General features: G+C 37.3%; 1 protein-coding gene across 18 annotated transcripts in view; it reads right to left on the bottom strand.

The window, feature by feature from the left end:
* Positions 1 to 25,827, bottom strand: part of PTK2 (protein tyrosine kinase 2) — a 428,530-nt gene that overhangs the window by 72,984 nt on the left and 329,719 nt on the right. For all 18 annotated transcript variants that reach the window (XM_043978984.1, XM_043978985.1, XM_043979000.1 and 15 more), the window contains 2 exons: positions 24,042 to 24,131; positions 17,038 to 17,242 (listed from right to left, as the gene is read on the bottom strand). In XM_043978984.1, coding sequence (XP_043834919.1) covers positions 17,038 to 17,242; positions 24,042 to 24,131 — 295 coding nt within the window. The remainder of the gene's footprint in view (positions 1 to 17,037; positions 17,243 to 24,041; positions 24,132 to 25,827) is intronic.

The raw sequence follows: 25,827 nt of genomic DNA, 5'->3' as shown, positions 1-25,827 counted from the left end.
ATTACATCTTTTTTTTTGTTTGTTTTTGTGAGTTGTGACTTGTTGTGAGTTGTGAGTTAAGTGACTTGCCCAGGGTCACACAGCTTGTAAGTGTCAAGTGTCTGAGGCTGGATTTGAACTCAGGTACTCCTGAATCCAGGGCCAGTGCTCTATCCACTGTGCCACCTAGCTGCCCCTGGGTTTTTGTTGTTGTTGTTTTTGGAAATTACATCTTTAAAGTCATACAGTTAACAAAAAGTGTAGAGGAAACAAGATTCCACTGGGTTCATTGTTATCAACTAAAAAAATTATATGAGATTCCTTGGAACGTGCTAGAACTGAACAAGGATAGCCCATAGAGCTGGCCCAGGGGTACACATTAGCTTGGACAGGCTCTTCCAATGCATAATGAATTGGGTCACAAATTGAATAGAAGGAAGAGAGAACTACACCAGAAATTATTAGAAATGTATATGAAAAGGTGGTGGGCTTGTTGTATAGTGAGAGCAAGGGATAACTGATGTTTTAGTCAGCTTGCTTAAACAGTACCCACCCATTGTCAAGAAACCTAAAGGAACACCCTCATCACATTGGGTGGACAATATGTGACAATTTACAGGAAGATATAGTCAAAAGTCCTAGTTGCAGTGCAGCTAGGTGGTGTAATAGATAGAGTTCCAGTCCTGGGTTCATCTTCCTAAGTTCAAATCTGGCCTCAGACACTTACTAGCTGTGTGACCCTGGGCCAGTCACATAACCCTGTTTATCTAAATTCCTCATCTATAAAATAAGCTGGAGAAGGAAATGGCAAGGCACTCCAGTATCTTTGACAAGAAACCCCCAAATGGGGTCACAAAGAGTCATACATGACTGAAAAACAACATGGACAAAAGTCACAAGAGATAAGGTGTAGATCAGTATCACTAGAGGAAGTATCCAAGTTGAGGCCATCAGAGATGCATCAATGTACTGAACTTTTCACTTCTCCACTTGTATTCTCCTCTGCCTTAGTGACCAATTTCAGGTATCACACGGAAGCTAATTGGCATTAGGTATAATGTCTGTGGCCGCTGGGCACAGCAAAGCTTTTTAGCTGATATAGATATCAAACTTGTGACTTTGGTCTTTTCAAATACACATTCTTGGATTAATGGCCCGGAGATGGGAAAACTAGACACAGCATCTTAATTCCCCAAAGTTATACCTTTCCTCTACCCAAATGATAAACTCTAGGAATACAACACACAGATTGGATTTGATGCTTCTATTTCTGATAAATGCATGGTATTGCAGAACCATAACTGGACTAATACTTAAGAGATGTAGGTGCTTGTCCTGGCTCTGCTATTAACCACTTGTATGACCTTGGCAAAATCACTTAACCTGCATGAGTCTCAGTTTCTTTATCTGCAAAATGTATATTTGCAATATCGACTTCAGAGAGTTGTTAGGTGAAAAGTACTTTGTAAACCTTCAAGTGCTATGTAAATTTGAGCCATTATAAATAATAACACAAGCTCCAATCACATATGATTAATCCCTAGCCGTAAATAGGCTCAAGAACTACCTTTTCTATGAACACTTCACTGAATAATTGGCCCAAATTGACCTCTTCTTATTCTGACTTCCAGAATGCTAATATTTAATTAGATACTGAATTGATATCACAGTAATTAAAGTGATCCACAGATCTTGTCTCCCTAGTACTACTGTAAGCTCCTTTCAACATCACAGAGAATAATAATTCAGAGGTAGAAGTGCCCTTGGAGATTATTTAGTATAATTTCCAGAGAGGCTAAAGGATTTTTTCAAATTCACACCATTAGTTAGTGGTAAAGCCAGTATCATAACTCAGACTGCCCCTCCTGAGTCCAAGTTAATTTTCACCATCTTCATCTGGAGCCTGATCTTAAAGACATTTTGCCTGCCAGGTGCTGATTTACTATAGCAATTCAGGGGCCAAAAGTAAGTGAAGGGGAATGGCTGGATTTAGGGCTTAGTGATGATATGTAGAGATTGTTGGGGGGGGGGAGGGTGTTAAGAGCTATTTCTGTCATGTGATGTATCTTTAGGCATAGACCCTTCTCTCCAAGACACTGTCTATTCCAAGTCCAAGACTCTCCTTTATCATACAGTAAATGTATGAAAAGAGGATCCTCAGACACCCCTTGTTCTGCTTGGCCATAGACGGAAAAACTATACTAATGGGTTGAAGTTGCAGAGAGAAAGATTTACATCTGATATAAGGAAATGTTTTCCACCATTCAGAGCTGTACAAAAGTGTAATGGTTCCCTTCCCTGGTCCCCCACCAAAAAAGAGGACATCACTGAAGGTCCCTAAGCAAAGGATGGAGGACCAGCTGTCAGATATTTTTTAGTGGGAGTCCTATTCAAGTATGAGTTGCACCAGATGAATTGAGTTCCTGTGATTCTACTCTAGAATCCTACTGAGTCCAAAATGTCCATGCCAGCATACAACAGACAACATAATAAATACATGTCAACTGCTGATGGAGCTGTAAATTGGTATAATCATTTTGGAAAGCATTCTGGTAATAACCAATAATGGTATAAAATTAATCATACTCTTTTACTCTAATACTAGGATTTTTTTCTTAAGGATTTCTTAAAAGGTAGGAGGAAAAAAAGAAATATTTGTATTAAAGTGCACATTGTGTTATTTGTAACAGTAAAGAACTGGGGAAAAAAAAATCTTTACGTCCAGTGACTGAGGAATGGATTAACAAACTGTGGTATATCAATATATCAAGGTATATTTCTGTAGTAAAAGAAATTATAAGAATATAAAGAAATAAGAAGTTATAAAGTAATACAGAATGAAAAAAGTAGTAATATACACACTGACTATATAAGAATAAGGTCAATAAATTCTGATAAATACATAAAAGATAAAGAAATCGGAAGGAAATGGTCAAGCATGCATATTTTTCGTTAGGCTGTGAATAGTTTGAAGTTCACTGTGCTATGTATGATTTTATTTATTTTGTTTGCCTGATCTTTTATTTTAATGATTAAGTACTGAACCATTTAGTTTATTGTAAAATTTTACTTTAGAATTGTAAATATATACATGTCAAACTGAACAATTCTAAACTTCTAAGAATACACCCCAAACTAGTAACTAGAGTAATTTTATGTGCTTAGGCGTTTCATTCTTTGTGATTCTTTCTTACTACTCCCTCACCAAAAATAAAATGTAAAAATGTCTCAGAGAAATTTTAGTCTTTGCTGGACAGCAAAGAATATAAATAACTCACAAAAATGTCTTTGTTTTTACAATGGGAAGACTATTCCATAGATGGAGTAAAGAATACATAGAGAGATATTCCCGACCTTTCCTCTCTCCAGCTGCTGGAGAACCTACAGCAGTTACTTAGAATGTGCATATGGTCAAAGGGGTCAAATTTAAGCATACTTTCCCAAACTACAAATATTTTTAGCAACAATAAGCCTAGGAAACATTTCTATTCCAAACTTTTGCTTCATAATAATGAAACTTCACATTTTCTAGAATGGAGGAGGGGTTCACACGAATTTTTCTCTTCTTAAATTTCCTCAGCTCAGTCAACAAAAGACACAATATATGAAGAGATTTTGTGTTTTTTGTCCAACAATCACTAGAATACTTAGAAGTTTTCTGTGGAATTGTACAATATCTGACCAGGAGCTATAGATAAAGAATAAGAAGATGAGGAAAAGAATTCTTACTAAATTTTTTTAAAACCATGTTCTACTCAAAAAAGTAATCAACCCAATCACTTCACAGCACAAAGAAGGCAATACAAATGAACTAGAGATTTCAGGTAAAACACAAATAAATACACCCTGCATCTCAGAGCAATTTAACCAAAATATGATTTTATTCTCCTATATCATAAGAGACTTTCTGTCTCTCTGGGCTCATAGCCTTCAGCAGTCAATGAAGAAGAGGCTTTAAGAAATTTCTGTTGCTGTGGCAACAACAGGAGTTTTTATTATAAACTATTTTGAAGGAGAATGAGTAGTTATAAAAGAGGTAGCACAATAATTCATTTGTTCCAAAAGCATTGGTCTGATATATAAATTTAGAAAAATATAATTTTTTCACAAAGAATATGAGTTATACTGTTTTAGGTAGTAAATCTTGAATAGAAACATAAAGACTGATAATTGTAGAATGTATACTTAAAAGGTTTGAATCATACACAAGAAATTTGTAAAGAGTTTTAAGGGCCCTTTGAGATGAAATGATATATTAAAATGGGAATTCAAGTCCCTTGGTTGACAGAAGGGGAAACTGAAGCTGAAAGGTGTTAAGTCTCACACACACACACACACACACACACTCTCTCTCTCTCTCTCTCTCTCTCTCTCTCTCTCTCTCTCTCTCTCTCTCTCACTCACTCACTCACTCATATGTATAGTCAGTAATAATAATACTAAGTCTAGAACCCAAATCTCCTGACTCTCAAGCCTAGGGGCTCATTCTACCATGCCATGCTGCCTCTCATTGCCATCCCAGGAAAATGAGTATATGGTCCCCAAAATATAAACAGTAAAGAAATCAGTAAGTACTACCTGAGTGATTTCAGGAGATACAATTTTAAATTATGATTTTGCCACTACTTTGCTGTATTACCATGGCAAAACCTTTCCCATCTCTAGATCTCAGTTTCCTTACTATAAAATGAGGAAGCTTAATTAAATTTGCAGTTGTTTACCACATAGTCCACAGAAGGGGTTCATGGAAAGAGTTCAGGAAGTCTTTGAACTTGAATGGGGAAAAAATCTTCATTTTCACTAACATTTGGTTTCCTTTGTAATCCTATGTTTCATTTTGTGCATTTAAATATATTATTCTGAGAAAGGGTCTATAGGTTTCACTAGCCTACCAAAGGGGTCCATGATACATGGTCTCTAAGGTCCCTTTAAGACCTAACAGTCTATGAGTCTGGACCAATGTAAAGTTTTTAATCAATCAATTAATAATCAATAGATATTTATTAAGTGTCTACTTTGTGCCAAGTACTGTGCTAAGAACTGGGGATATAAGAAGATACAATAGTCTCTGCTCTCAAGGAACTTATAATAATCTAATGGAGGAGAAAACAAGCAAATACGTACAAACAAGCTATATATAAGATAAATAGGAAATAATTAACAGGGAAGGCATGAGAATTAAGAGGGGTTGGGAAAGGCTTCCTAAAAAAGATGGGATTTTAGTTGGGACTTAAAGGAAGTTATTAAAGTCAGTAGGTGGAGTTGAAGAGGGAAAGCTTTTCAGGCATGGGGACAGCCAGAAAAAATGCCTGGAGCCAAGATATAGAGTATCTTCTTCAAGGAAAAGCCAGGAGGTCAGTCTCACTGGACTGAAGAATATGTGTTGAGGAGTAAGGTGTTAGAAGACTGGAAAGATAGGAGTGAGCTAGGTAATGAAGGGTTTTGAATACCAAACAGGATTTTGTATTTGCTCCTGGAGATGATAGGGAGCTACTGGAGTTTATTGAGGAGTGACATGGTCATATTTGCACTTTGGTGGCTGAATGATGAGTAAAGTGGGAAGAGACGTGAGGCAGGCAGACCCTATTTGTAGAATTGTTATTGCAATAGTCCAGGTGTGAGGTGATGACGACCTGCACCAGAGTGGTAGCAGTGTTCGAGGAGAAAAGGGGGTGTATTTATGAGATATTGAAGAGGTGAGATTGATAGGCTTTGGCAACAGATTGGATTTGGGGGGCAGGGGTTTGAGAGATAGTGAGGAATCTAGGTTGACTCTTAGGTTGTAAGCCTGAGGGACTAGAAGGATGATGTGACCCTCTACATTAACAGGGAAGGCAGGAGGCAGGGAGGGTTTGGGGGAAAGATAACGATTTCTGTTTTAGACATGTTTAGCTTAAGATATCTGCTGGATATCCAGTTTGAAATGTCTGAAAGGTCAAGAAAAGAGTACTGGTTGAAATGTAGTTTGTTAACTTCATCTGTAATGTGAAACAAATTTAAACTTTGCAAATGAAAGTGAGGTAATAGTAAAATCTGCTCTGGAGTATACAATTAGTAAAGGCTAATAGCTTCTAAAACTGGTTGGAAAGTATCCAGAAAAAACAGCATCTGTGAAATTTGGGGGAGGTGGGAGAGAAGAACCAAAAAAAAAAAAAAGCCAATAGGGAAGTAGGGAAACTTGTTTGAACAGATTTGTGGGAATACCAGTTTTGAAACATGATCTTTTATAACTATCCAACATTGCTTCATTGTGATGGAATTGAGCTTTCTAAAGAAAGACTGGGTATTTCTGCAGAGTGGAAATCAAGTATCTAGACGTTAGATAAGGTGGGGGGGGGGGGAAAGCGGCTACCAAAGAGTTCACACTCACAAACTGGGGGTAGAAGGGGTGGGGAGTGGGGTGGCATTCTCCTTTTATCCAGACACTAAAAGGGTATGGTCAACTGCATATTTAGGTTTCTAAAACGAATGCAAAAGTTACATTTTACTCTTCCCTGTACTGTGGAAGGTATTTTAAGCTATAAAGAAGAGGTAGTTAATACCATAATATCCAACTGAGAATCTTAGGAAAAGTGACATCCTTGAATGGGTGCTGCACTCTTAGTAAATGCATCCTGGTATTGGTGGAAAGAGTACTGGACTCAAAGTCAGAAGAACTCAGTTTAAAAGCCAGTTAAGTAATTTCATACTGATATTAATGCATAGTTGCAATAATGTTTGCAAAACATATTCCCCATAACGGCCCTGTGCAGTTTGTAACACATTTCAACAATTTGATTTTTTTTCTTTTTGTTTGTTTCTTTTGTGTGTGTGTGTGTGTGAATGAGGGTTAAGTGACTTGCCCAGGGTCACACAGCTAGTAAGTGTCAAGTGTCTGAGGCTGGATTTGAATTCAGGTCCTCCTGAATCTAGGGCAGGTGCTTTATCCACTGCGCCACCTAGCTGCCCCCAACAATTTGATTTTTACATATAAACAGACTAAGGTTGAAAGAGGTAATGTAACTGTGTATCATAGATAGTATTTGGGGACCATAAATATTATCCTGTTTATGGTCATACAGCTAAGTGTAAATGGATTTGTTTACATGGAGTTTTAATATTCGTTGGTTGTGTATATTTTAAAAAGTTACATTCCCAATTCATCGGTCTGTACTTTCTCTTTTTAGTTGATGACAAGTGTTTAGAGATAAAAATTCTTTTTTGAGTATTGCTTTGGCTAGATTCCCTAAATTTTGGCAAATTGTCCCACTGACGGCATTACCATTAATGAAATTATCAGTTGTTTCTATGATTTATTTTTGAGTCACAAAACTTTAGGACTATTTAGTCTCTAATTTTTAATCCTTTGTTCGATAATAATATAGCATTTATATAGCACTTAAAATTTTGTAAAGTGTTTTACAAATATTATCACATTTTAGTCTCATAATAGCCCTGTAATGTAGGTGGTTATTATATTCCCATCTTATAGATGAGGAAACTGAAGTTAACTGACTTGTCCAGGGCTCACACAGCTAGTATGCCTGAGGCTGGATTCAAACTCAGGCCTTCTCAACTCCAGCTCTAGTACTCCATCCACTGTGCTCCTAATGATCCTTTATTCAATATTATATTGAATATAATATTTATTACATTGTGGCTTGTAAAGGATTTTTTGGGGTACATTTCTGCTTTTCCTTCTTTCTTTTTCTTTTTTGAGTTTTTATGGCTTAATGTCTGTTCAATTTTTGTAAATGTGCCATGTTAAAAAGCAAAACCTTCTTAAAATGACTGCTTGTTCCAAGTAACCTGAGTGCCACTGCAGTACCTCACATGGATCAGTTAATAAATTCCTTTTGTCCTCCACCTGACAAGATGGAGAGCTATGAGCAAGGTGACAGGTAAGGTGAGTTTTAGACTAGTTGAAAATCTGGACCCAAAGAATGGTGGTTAATAGAGCAATAGGCACTAAGAGCAGTGGTGTCAAACTCACACAGAAATATATTTGTGAGGCAGCATGTCGACTTTGAAAACCTCAAATCAACATTATCTATGCTGTATTGTATTTTTATTTATTTTGTTGAACATTTCCCAAATATGTTTTAAGCTGGTCCAGGCCTCAAGACAACACCCTTAGAGCTTAAAAGAGGGCTCTAGTGCCATATCACAGGGCTCTGTTTCTGGCTGTGTTCTGTTCAATAATTTTCCTGATGGCCTAGATGGTTCACTTAAATAACGAACATCCTGGATTAAAGAATCCAGATTCAGAAAAAATCTTAATAGGTTAATATGTTAGGCTGAATTTAGTAAGAAGACATTTAATAGGGATTGTGTGAGGAGACATAGACAATAAATGATATGAAAGAGATGTGAGTACTGAAGTGGATTTTAAGCTTGATAGGAGTCTGTGATGTGATTGTTAGGGGGAAAGCACCACAGTTTTTGAGTAATTGAAGGACTGTCATATGGAAGAGGAATGAGATTTATTTAAAACATTTGCCCCTGAAGAAAGAATTAAGAGCAATGAATGAGAATTACAGAGAAGCATATTTTGGCTCCAAGAATAGCAACAGTGTTAAGGGGAATGGTCTCAACGAGGTGAGTGTCATCACCTCAGGTCTGGAAGCAGAAGCATGACCACGGGATGGAATAACTGTAAATTGGATATTTTTCTGATAGTAACAGGGAAAGCAACTTTACTTTCTTAAGTCTCAGCTTCTTCACTTGTAAAATGGGAATGATAACCTTTCTTCTGCCTACTCGAAAGAACTGCTGTGAGGAAATATGGGAGTTATTATTTACTTAAACTAACTCATTTTATAGCTGAGAAAATGGAAGCTTAGAAGAGATATAGGATTAGAAATTCAGAAAGGGGTTCAGTGTGAAGACTGAAAAAGGGGTAAATGGTTCCATCTAAATAGACTGAATAACTAGGTCTCTGGTTGGCCTTATATTCTTATTAGTGTGATACAGGGAAGTATAGATAACTGCTAAAACTGCTTGGACAATCAAGCCTCATCTTGTGGCTAAACTTGACAAAGCACAGGGCCAGTGCTCTATCCACTGTGCTACCTAGCTGCCCCACCTTTCTCAAACCTTTCTCTAGCTTTTGACACTATTAGTCTCTCCTCCTGGATATTTTTTCTTTTCTAAGTTTCAACACTAGAAATCTCTCCTGACTCCTGTATATCTAAATCTAATTCTCCTTTGCTGATTCTCCATCCATGATGTACCCACTAACTGTAGGTGTTTCTCTTGACTTTGTCTCTTTTTTCTCTGTATTTGCTCACTCAGCAATCCCAACAGTTTATTTGGGTTCATTTACCATCTCTATGCAGATGATCCCAAGATCTATATATCCAGCCTTAGTATCTGTCCTGAGCTATGGTCATTTACCAACTTGCCTTTTGGAAAACTGGAACCGGATGTCCCCATAAGCATCTCAGCCTCAATGTCTAAAATAGAATTTATTAACTTTCACACTTCCTTATTAGAACAGAAAGTACCACCATGTTCACAGTCACCCTTGTTCATGATTTCAGTGTCATCTTGTGCTTCTTATTCTGATGCACACTACATAGCCAATCTGTTGCTCAAAATTGTTTCTACCTTCACACTTTCTATATCTGTCTTCTATATTATCTACACAGCAGTAACCCTACTGCAAACCCTCATTAGTTCACACATAAAGACTATTTAAATAGCTCTCTAACTAGTCTCCCTGCCTCAAGACTTTCCCTACTCCAATCCATCCTCCATTCAGCAGCCAAGATGATTTTTCTAAAGCTTAGGTTTGATCATCTCACCTCCTGCCCAGTGAAATCTAGACTTTCTATCATCTCCTCTATAAACTCTTGCTTAGCATTTAAAACTCTTCATAAACTGGCCCCTTCCTAGTTTTCTCACACTTTATTCTCCTTCATACATTCTATAATTTAGTAACAGTAGGCTCCTTATAGATCCTCAGACATAGTACTCCATCTCTGGTCTTGATGCTTTTTGCACTGACGGGACCTAGGCCTGGAAATCCTTGCCCTCTTACCTCTCCCTCTTAATTTCCCCCAATTTATTTAAAAACTCAGCTCAAGTCCCACCTTTTGAAGGAGAATTTTTCTTGATCCCCCAGTTGCTGAGGGCCTTTTGTTTATTCTGTAAATATATTCTATGTAACTAATGACTTATAGATTGCCTTCCTCCTTAGAATGTAAGGTCCTTAAAAAAAATGGCACTGCTTTTGACTTTTGAATCCTCAGAGCTTAGCACATAGTAAGCTTGTTGACTATGAATAAACTTAAATGTAAATTTGGTCTTAGGGTTACTATTAAAATGAGGGCATCCATTTACATCTTATTGTTTGTAGTTTAGGGGTGCTAGTGCCATGAAAACACCAGATGGATATTTGGGGGAAATATTTTTATTCTACATAAAAGAAGTAGGGAAGTCATGCTATATGAGAGTTGATTTAAGGAACTGGGTTTAACCTGAAGAAGCCATGGAGTTTAACTCTTCTATTACTTGAAGGGCTATCAGGTGGAAAATGGACTAAACATATGCTGCTTGGCTTCAGAGGAGAGAAGAGCAAAGGGTAGAAGTTTTAGAGAGGCCAATGTAGGGGCCAGGAAAATCTTCCTGACAATCTGGGCTTTTCAAAAGGGGAATGAATGGGCTGTCACCACTGACTCCTCCTTACAAAAAAAGCCACATAACCACATGCTAAGTACACGTAGAGGATTCTTTTTCAGGCTATGGATGGATTGAATAGCCACTAGGTTCTTTCCAACTCTGCAGTATGTGAGATCATAAGGATCACAAAAAAGGGGAACTTACAGGTATGATGACTAAGGAATTCTGACACCACCTTGGAAAGGAATTTGGATACAGATACAAAACCACATTTAAAAAATAGAACAAGCAACTTCATGCCAGTGATCAAATTTTGAGCTACCAGTTTAAGAAGTCCAAATTCTCACCTTGGATAAACAAGGGATCAAAGATTGTTTCTGAAAAATAGGATGAGAATTGGTTCCCAGATTAAAAAAAAAAAGTTTGGGTTCTAGCACCAGGAATTTAAAATGAGAACAACAAAAGGGGCCTATTTGTATTTAGACATTTATAGTTGTAAGGCAGCAAGATATACAAAGAGAACTGTTCTTAAAGTAAAAAAAAAAAAAATACCCACAACCCCTTCCCCGCCCCCCCCAACCAAACTTGACTTTGAAATCTAGTTCTGCTAGAAGCAGCTAGGTGGTGGTGCAGTGGATAAAGCACTGACCCTGGATTCAGGAGCACCTGAGTTCAAATCCAGCCTCAGATACTTGACACTTAACACTTACTAGCTGTGTGACTCTGGGCAAGTCACTTAACCCTCATTGCCGGCCCCCCCCCCCCCAAAAAAAAAGAAAGAAAGAAATCTAGTTCTGCCAATTATCACTGTATGACTACTTTGGGTATATCATTTAATCTGTTTCTCAGTTTCCCCCTCTGTAAAAATGAGGGCAATAAACTCTCCACTGACTACCTCTTTGGAGTGAGGAAAAGCATATTTTAAACTTTAAAACACTAAAGAAGCAGAAGATAGTTTTATGAATAAGTGAAAAGTTAGCAGCAACCTAAATGCCTAACCATTATAATATGGTCAAAATAATTTTGGCACATGAATATAATGGAGATAATGTCATCATGAAGAAATATAGATCAAAAAGTCTGTTAAAGATACTGCAAAACAAATAAGCAAAGATGACCCTATTACACATTTACAGCAATTAAGTGAAATAATCTTAAGCATCATGAGAGGTTGTAGTGCTTGTCATATTTTCATGTCTATTTTCATAAAAGTTGATTTATTTTAAAGGAGATTAAACATCACAATACATGGATACACAAGACTCATGATTTAGTTGGTGTGAGTACTCCCTCCATTAGTACATACTGAAGGTGCTCCACATCTTAGGAGAAATCAATGAATGGAGAGGCATTTATTAAGTGCTTTGTTGTGATCATCAGGCACTGTGCTAAGCGCCGGGATACCAGGACACTCCAAGAGCTTATATTCTAATGGGGAAGATCACATGCACAGACCTAGGAGACAGGCACAAGTTAACCTTGAATTGGGACAGCCCATCTAGTAGTTGGGGGAGGGGAGAAGAGATCAGAAAAAAAACAAAAAACAAAACCTCTTTCAGAATACTTAGCTTGAGTTGAATCTAGAAGAAAGCAAAGGATTCTAAGACATGGGAGGAGAGGAGGGAGAGGATTCCATCTTAAACTCAATATGTCCAAGCCCACTACTCTTCATGAGTTGCTGGGACTGAACAAATTCATTATCCCAATGAGGATCTAAACTTAGATATTTTGTTCCTTAGATAGGAGATAGGTAGTATACTGGTGAGGCCACATTCAAAGTCGTTCTAGCTTGGCAGGACTTGCCAGAGCTTGTACTCCCCTGGCATAGGCTTCAAGAACCCAGGAGTTTCTCTATACATTGAGGAGGTATTGGTGTAGGATTTTAAGGATATGATTAAACTTATTTTGTTACTTTGACTAATCTGTGATCTCATCATTGGGGGCACGCCCTCTAAAGGAGCAAATCACGACTTATCCATGCCTGTGCAAATGTGATTTGTATGTAAATACATCATTATTCGACGTGCAGGTGGCATTCTCTGGGATCTCTGACATTAAATAGGGAGCAACACAGCCTATTGGATTAGTTGCTTACTCTAACAACAGGACTACCCTAAGTCTAATCCTTGTTTCCAAATGAAAGTCCTCCAAAAGCATTAAGCCAAATAACATGTCCTACCTACAACTTGCCATCTCTGGACTAAACACATTTCTAGTTCCCTAAAGCTATTCTCATATGTCATGTTCTTGAGATCTTTCACTATATTAGATGCTCTGCTACTTATCAGGAGCTTGCTTAAAAAATGGCACCTGCAACTGACCATCATACTGCTAATCCTAACCAGGACAGGGTGCAAGAGGATTATTACCTTCCTAAAGCTGGCTGTTCTGCTTTGTTAAATGCAGTCTAAATGCATTAGATTTTTTTTGGCTACAACATTGTACTGTTGACATGTAAGGAGTTTGTAGTCCACTAAAACTTCCAGATCTTTGCTAATTTGATTATTGTAAAGTGAGTGTTATTTTAGTTTGCATTTCTCTGATTATTAGCAATTTTGAATAATATTCCAGGTACCTACTGTCTTTACATGTCTCCCTTTGAAGACTGTTTCTCTTGACCAGAAAGAACCTGGTTGGGAAAACTGATCACAGGACTTAAATATTTAAACGGTTAACATGTAGCAACAGTTTCAGACTTGGTTTAAATTGTCCCAGAAGATGAAATTCGGAGAAATCTTAACCTGATGAGCATATTCTGTACCTGGTTCCTGGAATAATTTTGAAGTTTTTTTTCATAGTAGTCCACTCTTTTACAATTTTAGAGCATTTTAAATATACTGTTGTATTTGATATCTACAATAATCCTTTGAGATATGTATAAAATACAAGAATTATTATCCCCATTTTGCAATTAAGGAAATTGAGACCAAGGGCAGAGAGGTTAACTGATGTCCTAGGTCACAGACGTAGCATAAAATGGAGTTAGGCCTTGAAATTCAGGTCATATCTTTCTGAATCCAGTGTATGTCTCCTCTCCCCGCCCTCCCCCCCCACTCCAGCTGGATATTAAATTTAGACCTTGAAGTATCTTTAGAAATAATTTGGTCTCCTTGTTTCATGGATAAGACCTAAAAAGGATAAGTTATTTGTCTCAAGCAACCCTAGTCTCCTAATGACCAGGCCAATGTTCTTTCTGCTATATAATTTGTGTTGCATATAGTTAATATTTATCTTTATCTCTACTTTTATGCACTAAATTACTGCTTTTCATGACCTTCTACCATATGTGGACAGAGGTAACTGAAAACTGATTAATCAAAAGTAGCTTTGCCAGAAAAGTTTTACCTTTGTACATTTGTAATGTGGTTTAGAAATGAAAAAGTAAAGCACTTTATAACAGTTATATAGCCACATATTGTTTTTTTTAAAAGAAAAACCAACTTTCTCTAAATCTTGAGTTGTTTTAAGTTTTAAAATTAATAATTTCTCATGTTTTCTTTACTCCAGGTCAGCCAAAAATACATTTCTCAAGTCTTTTATCTTTAAACTATTCATATATTTTTAATCCTTTGAGATCTCACTCGTTTTAATTCTGCCTTTATCTACAATTTGTCTTTCAGGACTGTTTGAAGAAAGTGGGTTTCATGATGAAGCTTAATTCCTTAAGAATTGTAATGTGGTCATACTTTCGGTAGGTGATTTCCTCATGACTCAGTTAGATCGTCTTCTTTACATCCTGTTTTATGTTTGGAAAGTATGAATTATTTTTAACAGTTTAACTTTGAGCTATCTGTTATGAAGTAAAAAAAAAGTCTCAGTGATGCATCTCTTGGTATCGATTACTAACTCTCATAGTATATTTGCACCTACATTGTATCATTTCCAAATAATTTTAGTTAGGTGGCTATGTTTTCAAAATGCTGTGTTAGGTGTTACACAAAGCATGTTAACCAAGGTAATCCTTGCCCTATAATCATAGGATGATAGAACTGAAAGTGATCTTAGTGATTATATCATGCAAACCCTCATAGAGAAAAGACTTGGGTTTGAATACTCCCATTTACTTCCTCTCTATGAGGTTCTGGACAAGCCCCTTAAAACCTCTTTGTACTCAGTTTCCTCATGTCTAAAAGGAGGGTCTTGGAGTAGATGATCTTAGAGTTGTTTTCAGCTCTAAAGCTTGATTCTAAATATAATGCCAAGTTTAATGTTATTGAATTTAATAGGTATAAATATAAAGTCACATAAGTGGTTTAAAAAAAGATTTCTAAGTATAAGCTCGGAGAGGTATGCATGGCTCGATAATAGTACATCTGAAAAAGACTTGAGAGTTTAGTGGATATGGTCAATATGGATTAGTAGTACAATATGGCAGCCAAAAAAAGCTAATGCTGATTGAGGTTGCATTAGGAATGGAAAAATATCCAGGATTCCAGTGAGAATAGCCCTGTTGCCCTCTGCCCTAATTAAATTATATCAAGAGTAGAGTGTTCGGTTCTAGATGCCCCATTTCAAGGACAATGATAATCTCAAAGTTTCTAAGATGATGATTGGCCTCAAGAACATGAAATATGAAAAAGGGTTCAAGGAACTGAGGATATCTAATTCTGAAGGAGAGAAGCCTTGGTAATGATAATTGGCTTCAAGTATTTGACAGACTATTTTGAGGAACAAGGATTAGAGCTGTTCAACCAAAGCGGGCAGAGACATGAGTAAGAGGTGACAGTTTTAAAGAGCTCAGTTCAGGCTTGATGGAAGAGGGAAAATACCTAACAGGTAGAACTATCCAAAAGTAGAATGAACTGCCTCTGAGGTAGTGGGCTCTTCCATACTGTAAGTCTACAAACAAGGACTGGATGACCAAGTATTAAGAGGCAATAGAGAGTCTTCTTTAGGTAAGGACTTGATTTGGATGGTCCTTAAGGTACATTCCAAGTCTGAAATTCTGTGAATTTGTAAATCTGTAAATCTGTGAGATAACCATGAGTTCTCAAAAGAAATGCTATCAAATGATTTCTAGAAGGTTTTTCCACAAGTTCAAAACGCTAAGAACATGAGCCTGTCAGGAGGAAAGTACCTTGGACCTGAATTGTCAAAGTAGCTGCTGTAGGGGGCAGCTAGGTGGTGCAGTGGATTAAGCACCGGCCCTGGAGTCAGGAGGACCTGAGTTCAAATCTGGCCTCAGACACTTGACACTAGCTGTGTGATCCTGGGCAAGTCACTTAACCCTCATTGCCGCCGCCCCCCCCTCCAAAAAAGTAGCTGCTATAGCTCAAAAAACTCCTGAGTGTAGCCCAAAACAGATTAAAACATAATTGGGAAATGTATAACAAAGTAAGTAAAAATTAAAATACAACATACTTCCCTCCAAAATTTCCAAACAGATCTAGAAAATGTATCAGATTAAATCTTGATGGGGAAATTCAAGACAAAGTCACAAGGAGACTGGCATAAAGAGACAGATGGAGAAGTCTGTAGAGAGGGGGATAGGGTATGGCCAGAAATCGTGGCAGTACAAGGAGAGGTTACACCTTAGAGCTAGAGGAGGTTTCAGATCCAAACCAGGGTACCCTCCCAGACCTATAATGGGGCACCTTGGTGGGAAGAGGTGGCAAGTGGAAGCTTTGTCACCTACAACCTTGTTCTGGGTCATAGATCCAGGGTAGACTGATGAGGGAACCTGTGCCTGTAAGTACTATTCTGCTCAGGGTGATATTTAAGAAAGTAGCAGGTTCAGAAGTAAGCAGCAGCATCAGTGGGGCTTTGAAGCCTGCAGAGGAATAACCAGGTCATCAATCCTAGGCCCAAAGTGAAAGAGTGTTTAAATGAAGAAGAAAGAGGTAGGGGTAGCAGCTGATACTTGAACTGGTTAAAGAAGGGAAGAATATACATATAAAATACATCAGTTTTGGGAATAGGAGAAGGGATAATTAGTGGGAGGCAGATTAAGAGAAGGTATCAGTCTTTCGCAAAAAAAACTAAGGATGTATAAAAATATCTGGAAAAAAAGAGCAAAGAACTGGGGAATACCTGAAGAAGTTATGAATACTATTGTGATGAAAGAGATGATTTCAGAGAAACCTGGGAAGACTTATATGAAGTGATGCAGAGTAAAGAGAATGGAATCAAGAGAACAACTTTTACAGCGGCAGCAGTATGGTAAAGACAACCAACTTTTGAAAGAACGAGGAGCTCTCATCATTGTAAATCAACCACAATTTCAGAGGATGAATGATGAAACATGCTATCCGCCTCCTGATAGCGAATGGAAGGAGTACAGAATGAAGTTTCTCTATATTTTTAGACATGGTCAATATGAAAATTTGTTTTGCTTGACTATACATGTTTGCATATACAGTAATTTTTTTAATTCTCAATTTGGGTGGGTGGGAGAGATATGGATTTTTGCTGATTTTAGAAAATAAAATGTAATGAAAGAAAAGACATACACCGTACCTGAGCTGTGCTTTGAGTTCAGTAAACCTGGGTCGTCTACTGGGGTCATATGCCCAGCATTTTGTCATAAGGCTGTAGAGGGTTGGAGGGCAATTTGGAGGCATTGGCAACCGTTCACCATTCTCAATTCGACCAATTACATCATTGTTCTTCACTCCTTGGAAGGGTTTTACACCATGCATCAAAATTTCCCACATGCATACACCTGTGAAGCAGGAGGAGAAAAAGTGAATGAAGCAAATCAATTTTAATTCCCAATAAACTGAAAACACCATTAAAAATTAAAACTACATAGTGCATAATATAGTAATACTTTCCCCTAGAATTAAAAAAATAGTATTCAGTGAATAAAGAAAACAAATTGTTAATATGATGTATTGTTTTTCCCCCAATCTCAAATTATAAGGTTGCATTCAAAATGATCTCTTAAGGCCATGGGTTAATGGGTAAACAGGAGGCATTTAACAATCAGCAGCAACAATCTTTAGTTAAGTACCTATGTATAAGATGCTGACCATAGGCAAAGTGGGGCACAATGATGAGTAAGACTCAATCCTAGTTCTTACAGAGTTTATAATCTGGTAGGAAAGAGACTAACTGTAATACAAATGAGATTGTATGTCTATGTTTTAAAAAAAAGTGTTATAATGAGGGGGTTAAGACCCCTCTGACATGCATCTCATATTTCTGTACTGTTAAATTTGGTCATCAAAAGAAAACATCACAGCCTTTTCCCACATATAAATGCGTGACATTTACAGTGCTACACATTCTTATTTCTGTGGACTCCTCCCCTAAGGTTTTTGTGAGATGCCTTGGAGAAGTAGCATGGTTTACTGTATTAGGGGTGAGGAAACTTGGATTAGAATTCAATCTTGGTTATGCTACTACCAGTTGTGACATTGTACAAGTCATTGTACCTCTCTATGCCCAAGGTTCCTTTTTTTTTTTTTTTTTTTTTTGGTAAAGTGAGGGGGTTGGTCTTGATATCTCCATGGATCCTTTCAGCTCTAAACTGCTGATGATCACAGGTAGTAAATAACAGCCAGGATTTGAACCCAGGTTCCCTGGCTTCACATCCCGCATATTTTCCCATAACTGTACTCTAATAAAAACCACTTGCTTGATTTAAAGTGGATTGGAAGGAACTTATTGCATGAGGTCAAACTTTGAAAAAGACAGAGCTCACTGGAAAATTTAATGATGTATGAATTATTAGTATAATTAATTTCTACATTATTAAAATTTCCAATCAGCTCTATTACAAAGCTTAATCTCATGCATTCTTCAGCAAGTCACCTCTCAGAGCCTAAGATATGATATGAGAAGGATGGACTATGTGGCTTCAAAGTTCCCTTTCAGTTCAAAATCTATGATGTTTTGTTTTTGTTTTGTTTTTTTTTAGTGAGGCAATTGGGGTTAAGTGACTTGCCCAGGGTCACACAGCTAGTAAGTATCAAGTGTCTGAGGCCGGATTTGAACTCAGGTACTCCTGACTCCAGGGCTGGTGCTCTATCCACTACGCCACCTAGCTGCCCCGATCTATGATGTTTTAATGTATTTTTTTTTCGGGGGGAGGGCAGGGCAATGAGGATTAAGTGACTTGCCCAGGGTCACACAGCTAGTAAGTGTCAAATGTCTGAGGCTGGATTTGAACTCAGGTCCTCCTGAATCCAGGGCAGGTGCTTTATCCACCGTGCCACCTAGCTGCCCTGATGTTTGAGTGTATTTAGCATCATTTTATGATCTGTGAATTCTTGGGGAAAAGTAAAGGAATGGATGGTAATATTGCTATATAGAATAGAAAATGCAATGTAACCTGATGTTAGATTAAAGTAACTCTATATTAGTTTAGGAAATCTTTGAAGAAAAATGAATATATCTCAGGAAGGAATGTTAATAGTTTTCCTATAACAAAGTCTAATGCCAGTGTTTCTGAATATGACTTGCAATGAGGCTTTAATTATCATCTTTGATACATATGGAAAATGAGCTGCACATTCACCGACCAGTCTTGGAATCTACTCCTCTGACATTTTAATTCAGTTGAACAAATATTTATGACTTCCTACTATATGACTGTTTTGATAAATACTGCATCTTAAATTTTTTTTTTCAGTTTCTTGGACATTTCATAGAATTACACAGGATTTAAAGCTGGAAGAAACCTTGGAAATCATCTAGTGCAATTCCTTTCAGTTACTAAAGAGGAAACCAACTTTAAAGGAGGAAAAAAAATCACATAAATAGTAAATAGCAGAGTGATAATTCTCTTTCTATCATATCATCTGACTGTGCATCTATCAAAGACATGTAAATAACATAATTCCTGGACCTTAGATGAGGAGAGAATGTAATGACAGTATTTGTAACAAAATCAAAAGACAGTAATATCTTCCAGGATTGCAATCAGGAAGACTTAACATTTTGAATTCTAATCTAGCCTTGGTCGCTTACTAGCTGTGTAAGACGGGGCAAGTCATTTAACCTTGTTTGCCTCAGTTCCTCATCTGTAAAATGAGCTGGAGAAGGAAATGGCAGATCACTCAGGTATCTTTGCCAAGAAAACCACAAATGGGGTCTTGAAGAGTCATATAGGACTAAAAAATGACTGAACAATAACATGTCTTTTTTTGGGGAGGGGGGGAGGCAATTGGGGTTAAGTGATTGCCCAGGGTCACAAAGCTAGTAAGTGTTAAGTGTCTGAGGACAGATTTGAACTCAGGTCCTCCTGACTCCAGGGCCAGTGTCCCCAACACATGTCTTTTTTTAAAAAATTTATTTTAGTTTTCAACATTTGTTTAGATAAGATTTCCAATTTATAATTTTTCTCCCTCCCCCACTCCCCTTGACATCAGGTAATCTGATATAGGTTTTATATATATATATATATATATATATATATATATATATATATAAAACATATTTCTGCATTAGTCATGTTATATGAGAAGAATCAGAGCAAAAAGGAAAAACCTCAAAAAAGAAAAGCAACACCACAAAAAACAAAAGAAATAGTATGGTCCAATCAGCATCCATATTCCACAGTTCCTTTTTTTTTCTTTTTTCTGGATTTGGAGAGCCTTTTCCATCATGAGTCCTTTGGAACTTTCTTGTACTGTTGGATTGGTGAGAAGAATCTAGTCTATCACAGTTGATCAACACATAATGTTGATGTTACTGTGTACAATGTTCTCCTGGTTCTGCTCATCTCACTCAGCATCAGTTCATGCAAGTCCTTCCAGGTTTTTCTGAAATCTGCCTGCTCTCATCGTTTCTTTTTTTTTTTTTGGGTGAGGCAACTGGGGTTAAGTGACTTGCCCAAGGTCACACATAGGAAGTGTCAAGTGTCTGAGGCCAGATTTGAACTCAGGTCCTCCTAAATCTGGGGCCAGTGCTTTATCCACTGTGCCACCCAGCTGCCCCCATCCCAAACAATTCTATAGAGTCACTTTTTATAAAGTTTATTATGGAATGTGTGATGATAGGTTGAAACCTTAGAGTGTTGTTTTTTTGTTTTGTTTTTTATAAAAATTTTTTTGGGGGGAAATTTTAGTTTTAACTGATAGACTGACTTAAAGTGGTCAAATGATCTATTAGGTGGGAAATAATCTTTGGGGAAAAGTATAATACCATATTTTTATTTCATAAGGCTTTAAGTCAAAATTAGAAGGGAATTTCTATTTAAGCTTGGCTTTTCCAATAGTTTGTCACATGGCCTTACTCAGCTTTTCTGTAATTAAAAAATGCAAATTCTATTACATCTAATGAATGTAACATAGGGACTGAACTTCTCTCTCTCACTAACATTTACGATTCATAATTTTAGATAGCCTCTCTTACAACTCTTCCATGAAACCCTGCTTATTCTTCACAGTGACTACAAAACACTTTTCCTTGGCTGAATCCACCACTGATTCTGGCTTTTTCGTTCTAGAAGATGCCTCTGCCCCTGCGGCCTCAAGAGTCATTGGTGACTTCCTCCTGGAGCCCAGGGAAACAAGTCCATTCTTTCACTCTTGCGGTTTTCCTCCCGGCCTCTCTGGACTTCTCCCACGACTCACCCCTCTGCCCTGCTTGACTATGCTTATACATTACAAGGTTTTTAAAACATGAAGAGATGGAAGGGCAGAAGAAAACAGACAAGAGGACAGCTTTGAAAATTCCATATTAAATATTACATATCAGTATATATTAGAAAAGCTAGCTGTACATAAGATATTCTCAGTTTTATTGGTAATCTTTATTCCTCTTTGTATATGGTAATGCTTATTTTACTTGGAAACTGAACTGGGACAGATATGACAAATCATCTTTACAAGATTTACTTAGAAGAAAGAAGCTTATGTAGACAGAGGTTTGCCTGAAAAATCGGTATAAGTGAACCATTGTGGTATAATGATGATAGTGAATATTTATAAAGCACTTTTAGGTTTGCAAAGTGACAGACATATATGATCTCATTTGATCCTCACAATGACCCTGTGAGGCAGATGCTATTATTATTCTTCCCATTGTACTGATAAGGAAACTGAGGCTGAGAGAAGCTAACGCCTTGCCCAGGGTCATACCACCATTAAATGTCTGAGGCAGGATTTTAGTTCTAGTCTTTCTCACTCCCCAGTCTAGCACTATCCATTGTGCATTTAGCCACCTGTCATGGCAGCTGAAAAAGCTAATGGAATCTCAGGCTATATCGAGTGGCAGAGCCCTTAGAGAATTGTATCTATCTGGTATCTATTTTGGGTTCACAATTTAGGAAGGAAATTGCTTAGTTGAGAGATCCTCCAGAGAGGAAGGCAATGAGGATGGGTTAAAGTAATCGGGGAGGTTTAGACTGGAGAAGAATCAGGAAGACACATCAATCAATCACCAAGCATTTATTAAGCACATGACACATACCAGGCATATAATCTTTCATGAAGTCTTAGTCCAGTGCCTCATTGGGTTCTCAAAGTCAGCAGAGTACAAGCTGGGGCAGGATCTCTTCTGGAAAGGCTTCCAGTATGGCCCCAGGAACAGACTAATTCTGTTTTCTGAGAACCAACCTAGCTAATAAAAAATAGTAGGCTGGACATAAAAGTTTTTTGGCCATGGCCAACCAAAGAAACAAGAAAATGTTGTTGTTGTTGCTGTTGTTGTTTTTCAGGGCAGTGAGGGCTAAGTGATTCGCCCAGTGTCACACAGCTAGTAAGTGTCAAGTGTCTGATGCTGGACTTGAATTCAGGTCTTCCTGAATTCAAGGCTGGTGCTTTATCCACTGCGCCACCCAGCTACTCCAAAAATGTTATTTTAAAAAATGGTCCTCAGTCCTGTAGCTTCTTTCTGCTTTGCCAGTGATGCGTAGGGGCAAAGCAGAAGGCAAGTGGGCAGACATTGTTAAGAATCACAGAGTTTTTAAGACTTTTGACTGAAAACAATCTGAATGTTAATACTGTATACATGAAGTCCTTGTCCAATAAACAGAACATAGAAATATTGCTAGAGGAGCTGAATCATATTGATCTTGACATTCTTGCTAGAAATGAAATGAGAAGGAAGTTGTAGCAAAAAGAAATGAAAGCTCCCAGGTATTTTTTGAACAGAAAAAAAAAGAATGGAGTTTTGGAGTGGATTTTATCATTTGTCCAGATAGCAGAGTTACTTTCAGCATAATATTATTTCTTTGTTCATCCATTTTTAAATATTTATTTTTGCTTTCTCTCATAGCATGACTGCAACTTCTGCTTTTTTGGATTCACTTAATAGAAATTTTTTCCAGGCCTTCCTTCATTCTTATTCTATGTGTATCTTTGTTTTTTAAGTGTTTCTTGTAAGCAAAAGATGGCTGGCCCAGGGTGGGAGTGGGGAGTTGTTTTCTTATCCAATTTATCACTCATTCATTTTATTAGATTATTTAATCTATTTACATTTAAAATTATGAGAATTAAGTTTATATTTTTCTTCATTTGTCCCTAATACTGTTTTCTCCCCCAAGGTTTAATTTTATTCTCATGTATTTCTACTTAAATCAAGTAAACAAAACCTGTGAAGGATGAATTTGATCTTAAAAAGGATGGACTATACACTAATGATTGAAGTGGGTATACAGGATGGCATAACAAAACAAGTTAAATACACAGGTTTTACACAAAGTTTCCCCCAAGAATGTAGTTTAACACATTATAATCAAACTCAGTTATTTAGATTATGAATTGAGATACAAATGATCATTTTATATCTATGTTCATAAAGGCCCCCATAATGGTAGTTTTTGTTTTTCTGAGACATCTTAAAAGCAGCTGGAGGCACAGTAGATAGATCACAGGACTTGAAGACAGGAAGGCCTGAATTTGAATCTTGCTTCAGATACTAGTTGTGTGACCCTGGGAAAGTCACTTTAACCTTTGTCTGCCTCAGTTTCCTCCTCTGTAAAGTGAGAATCAATAAAACACCCACCTTCTCAGGGTTGTTGTGAAGATCAAATGAGATCAGTATTTTGCAAACCTTAAAGTGCTATATAAATGCTAGCCATTATTAGTTATTATCTTAGCTGGGATATTCCTGAATATTTTTTAGTGAAGCATAGTAAAATGTTATAATTACAGATTCCCAAATCCAGTTCTGACCTGCTAGTCAAATTCCCAAATAAAGGGCTTCAGTAAAAATGAATGCCTTATTCACCAGAAATCTTATTTAAAAAACACTCCTTCACCTCTAATCTTACTATTATTAAAAGCAATCAGTGATTACTCAAATACTAGCTGTCATGGAAAAGAAGAAAAATAAAACAAAATCCACACAATTTAGAAATCAAATTTTACTTCTCGGAATATGTAAAGCTGTCTAAAACAAGAGTTTGGGAATATATGCAACGAAAACTGGAAACAAAAGAATTCTGTTTCTGGCCTGTTAATAATCAAGGAACATGAAATAACTCAATAAGTACAGGCTAAAACTAGTAATAGTTGGCTCCTAGGACATGCATGCTTAAACAGATCAATGGTAAACAAACAAACACTTACCAAACATCCATACATCACTAGCTGAGGTAAAACGTCTAAAGTTGATTGACTCTGGAGCCATCCATTTAATAGGTAATTTTCCTTTGGAAGCTAGAAGAAAGAGACATTTGCTTTTAAAGAAAAACTTCTTGTTTTGCATGCTTTTGAGAATATTAAAGTTCTCTCTCAACCAAGTATTCTTAACCTTTTTTTTGGTGCTACTGACTTCTTCTGGAAGTCTGGTGGATCCCTTTTCAGGATAATGTTTTTAAAAACATTAAACAAAACATAGGATTATGAATGAAAACGATGACAATGAAATGCAGTCATTCAGTTTACACAGTCCATCTTTAGACATAGTCACTGTCAATAAAAATTTTAAAATCCACTGTATCATTTGGCTTTTAGCTCCTCTCAAGATATGGAGTTATATATATATATATATATATATATATATATATATACACACACACAATAGCCTTGAACCTAGAGGTCCCTCACATCTCTGTATATATGAATAAGATTCTGGAAGAGAAGTCTTAAGTACAGCAGTGATAGCATGTGGAGAGATGGAACATGGTGGCAGCAAGTGACTGGGTGATTTAACACATAAGGCTTTCACACTAATTAGTATATCCTGAATTATTGGTTGGGGATACCTGAATTGAGTCACTTTTATTGATTATATACTTTTACCTATGCCTGAACGAGAGGACGGGAAGAGGAAGGAAGGTAATCTCAATTCTCATTAACCAATCAGAGATTATGTGAAACTCTGAGGATACAAAGAAAAAAGCAAAACTGTCCCAGCCCTAAAGGAGCTCATATTCTAATGGTGGAGACAACAGGTATATGAATACACAGACACACAGACACACACACACACACACACACACACACACACACACACGGCAGTAACCGCTGTGGAGGACCAAAAAAGGTGTCCTGTAGAAGACAGCACATGAGTTTACTCTTTGAGGAAGGCAGGAATGCTAAGATATTTGGAGATGAGGAAGGAACAGTCAGTGCAATGGCACTGAGATGAATGTGGTATGCCATTTTTAAGAAATAAAAAGCAGGGACTATGGTCCAATTCTAGAATGCATGGAAAACATTAATTTGAAAGAAAGCTGGACAGGTACTAAGGGTCCAGACTGTAAAAGGCTTTAAAGGACACGCAGAGAAGTTTTTATTTGATTCTAGAAGCAACAGGGAGAAAGACAATGAATTTTATTAGCAAGGGTAGTTGCTACTGACTGAGTACATTCAAAGTCCATGTTTAATTATCCTCCAACTTTAACAGTTACATTCTCAGATTCATACTTGCCTGAAAGAGGAGGGTTATGTTTGTTCCACCATGTGGAATGAAATCCATCCATCTCCAAAAAGATGCCCCCACCCCCAAATGATATGGTCAGGTGGGTACTTTAGGAAAACCCCATTGAATGTTGTGTGGAGGAAGAGTGACTGAAACAGGCAGAGATACAAGGCAGAGAGATCCATTCAAAGGTTATCATAACCTTCCGGGCCAGGGATAATGTGCTGGGGATCTGCCAGGGTTGGGGTGGGGCGAGTTGGAAGGATAGATATGATACACAAAGGCAAGACTTGGCACCAGGTTAGAGGTGTGAGGAGCATGAGTGAGGTGTTAAAGATGACACTGTCTATATACAGTTGTTTACATGTCATCTCCCCCATTAGACTCTGAGCACTTTCAGGACTGGAATTGCCTTCCTTTGTATTCCCAGAGCTTAGTACAGTGCCTGGCATAAAAGAGGTGTCAAAGAAATGCTTGCTGACTATGAGG

Source organism: Dromiciops gliroides, chromosome 1, assembly GCF_019393635.1.
Source record: "Dromiciops gliroides isolate mDroGli1 chromosome 1, mDroGli1.pri, whole genome shotgun sequence".
NCBI classification, from domain to species: Eukaryota; Metazoa; Chordata; class Mammalia; order Microbiotheria; family Microbiotheriidae; genus Dromiciops; species Dromiciops gliroides.
Note: the sequence above shows the minus strand (reverse complement) of the source record. Positions and strands in the feature narration are given on the sequence as shown.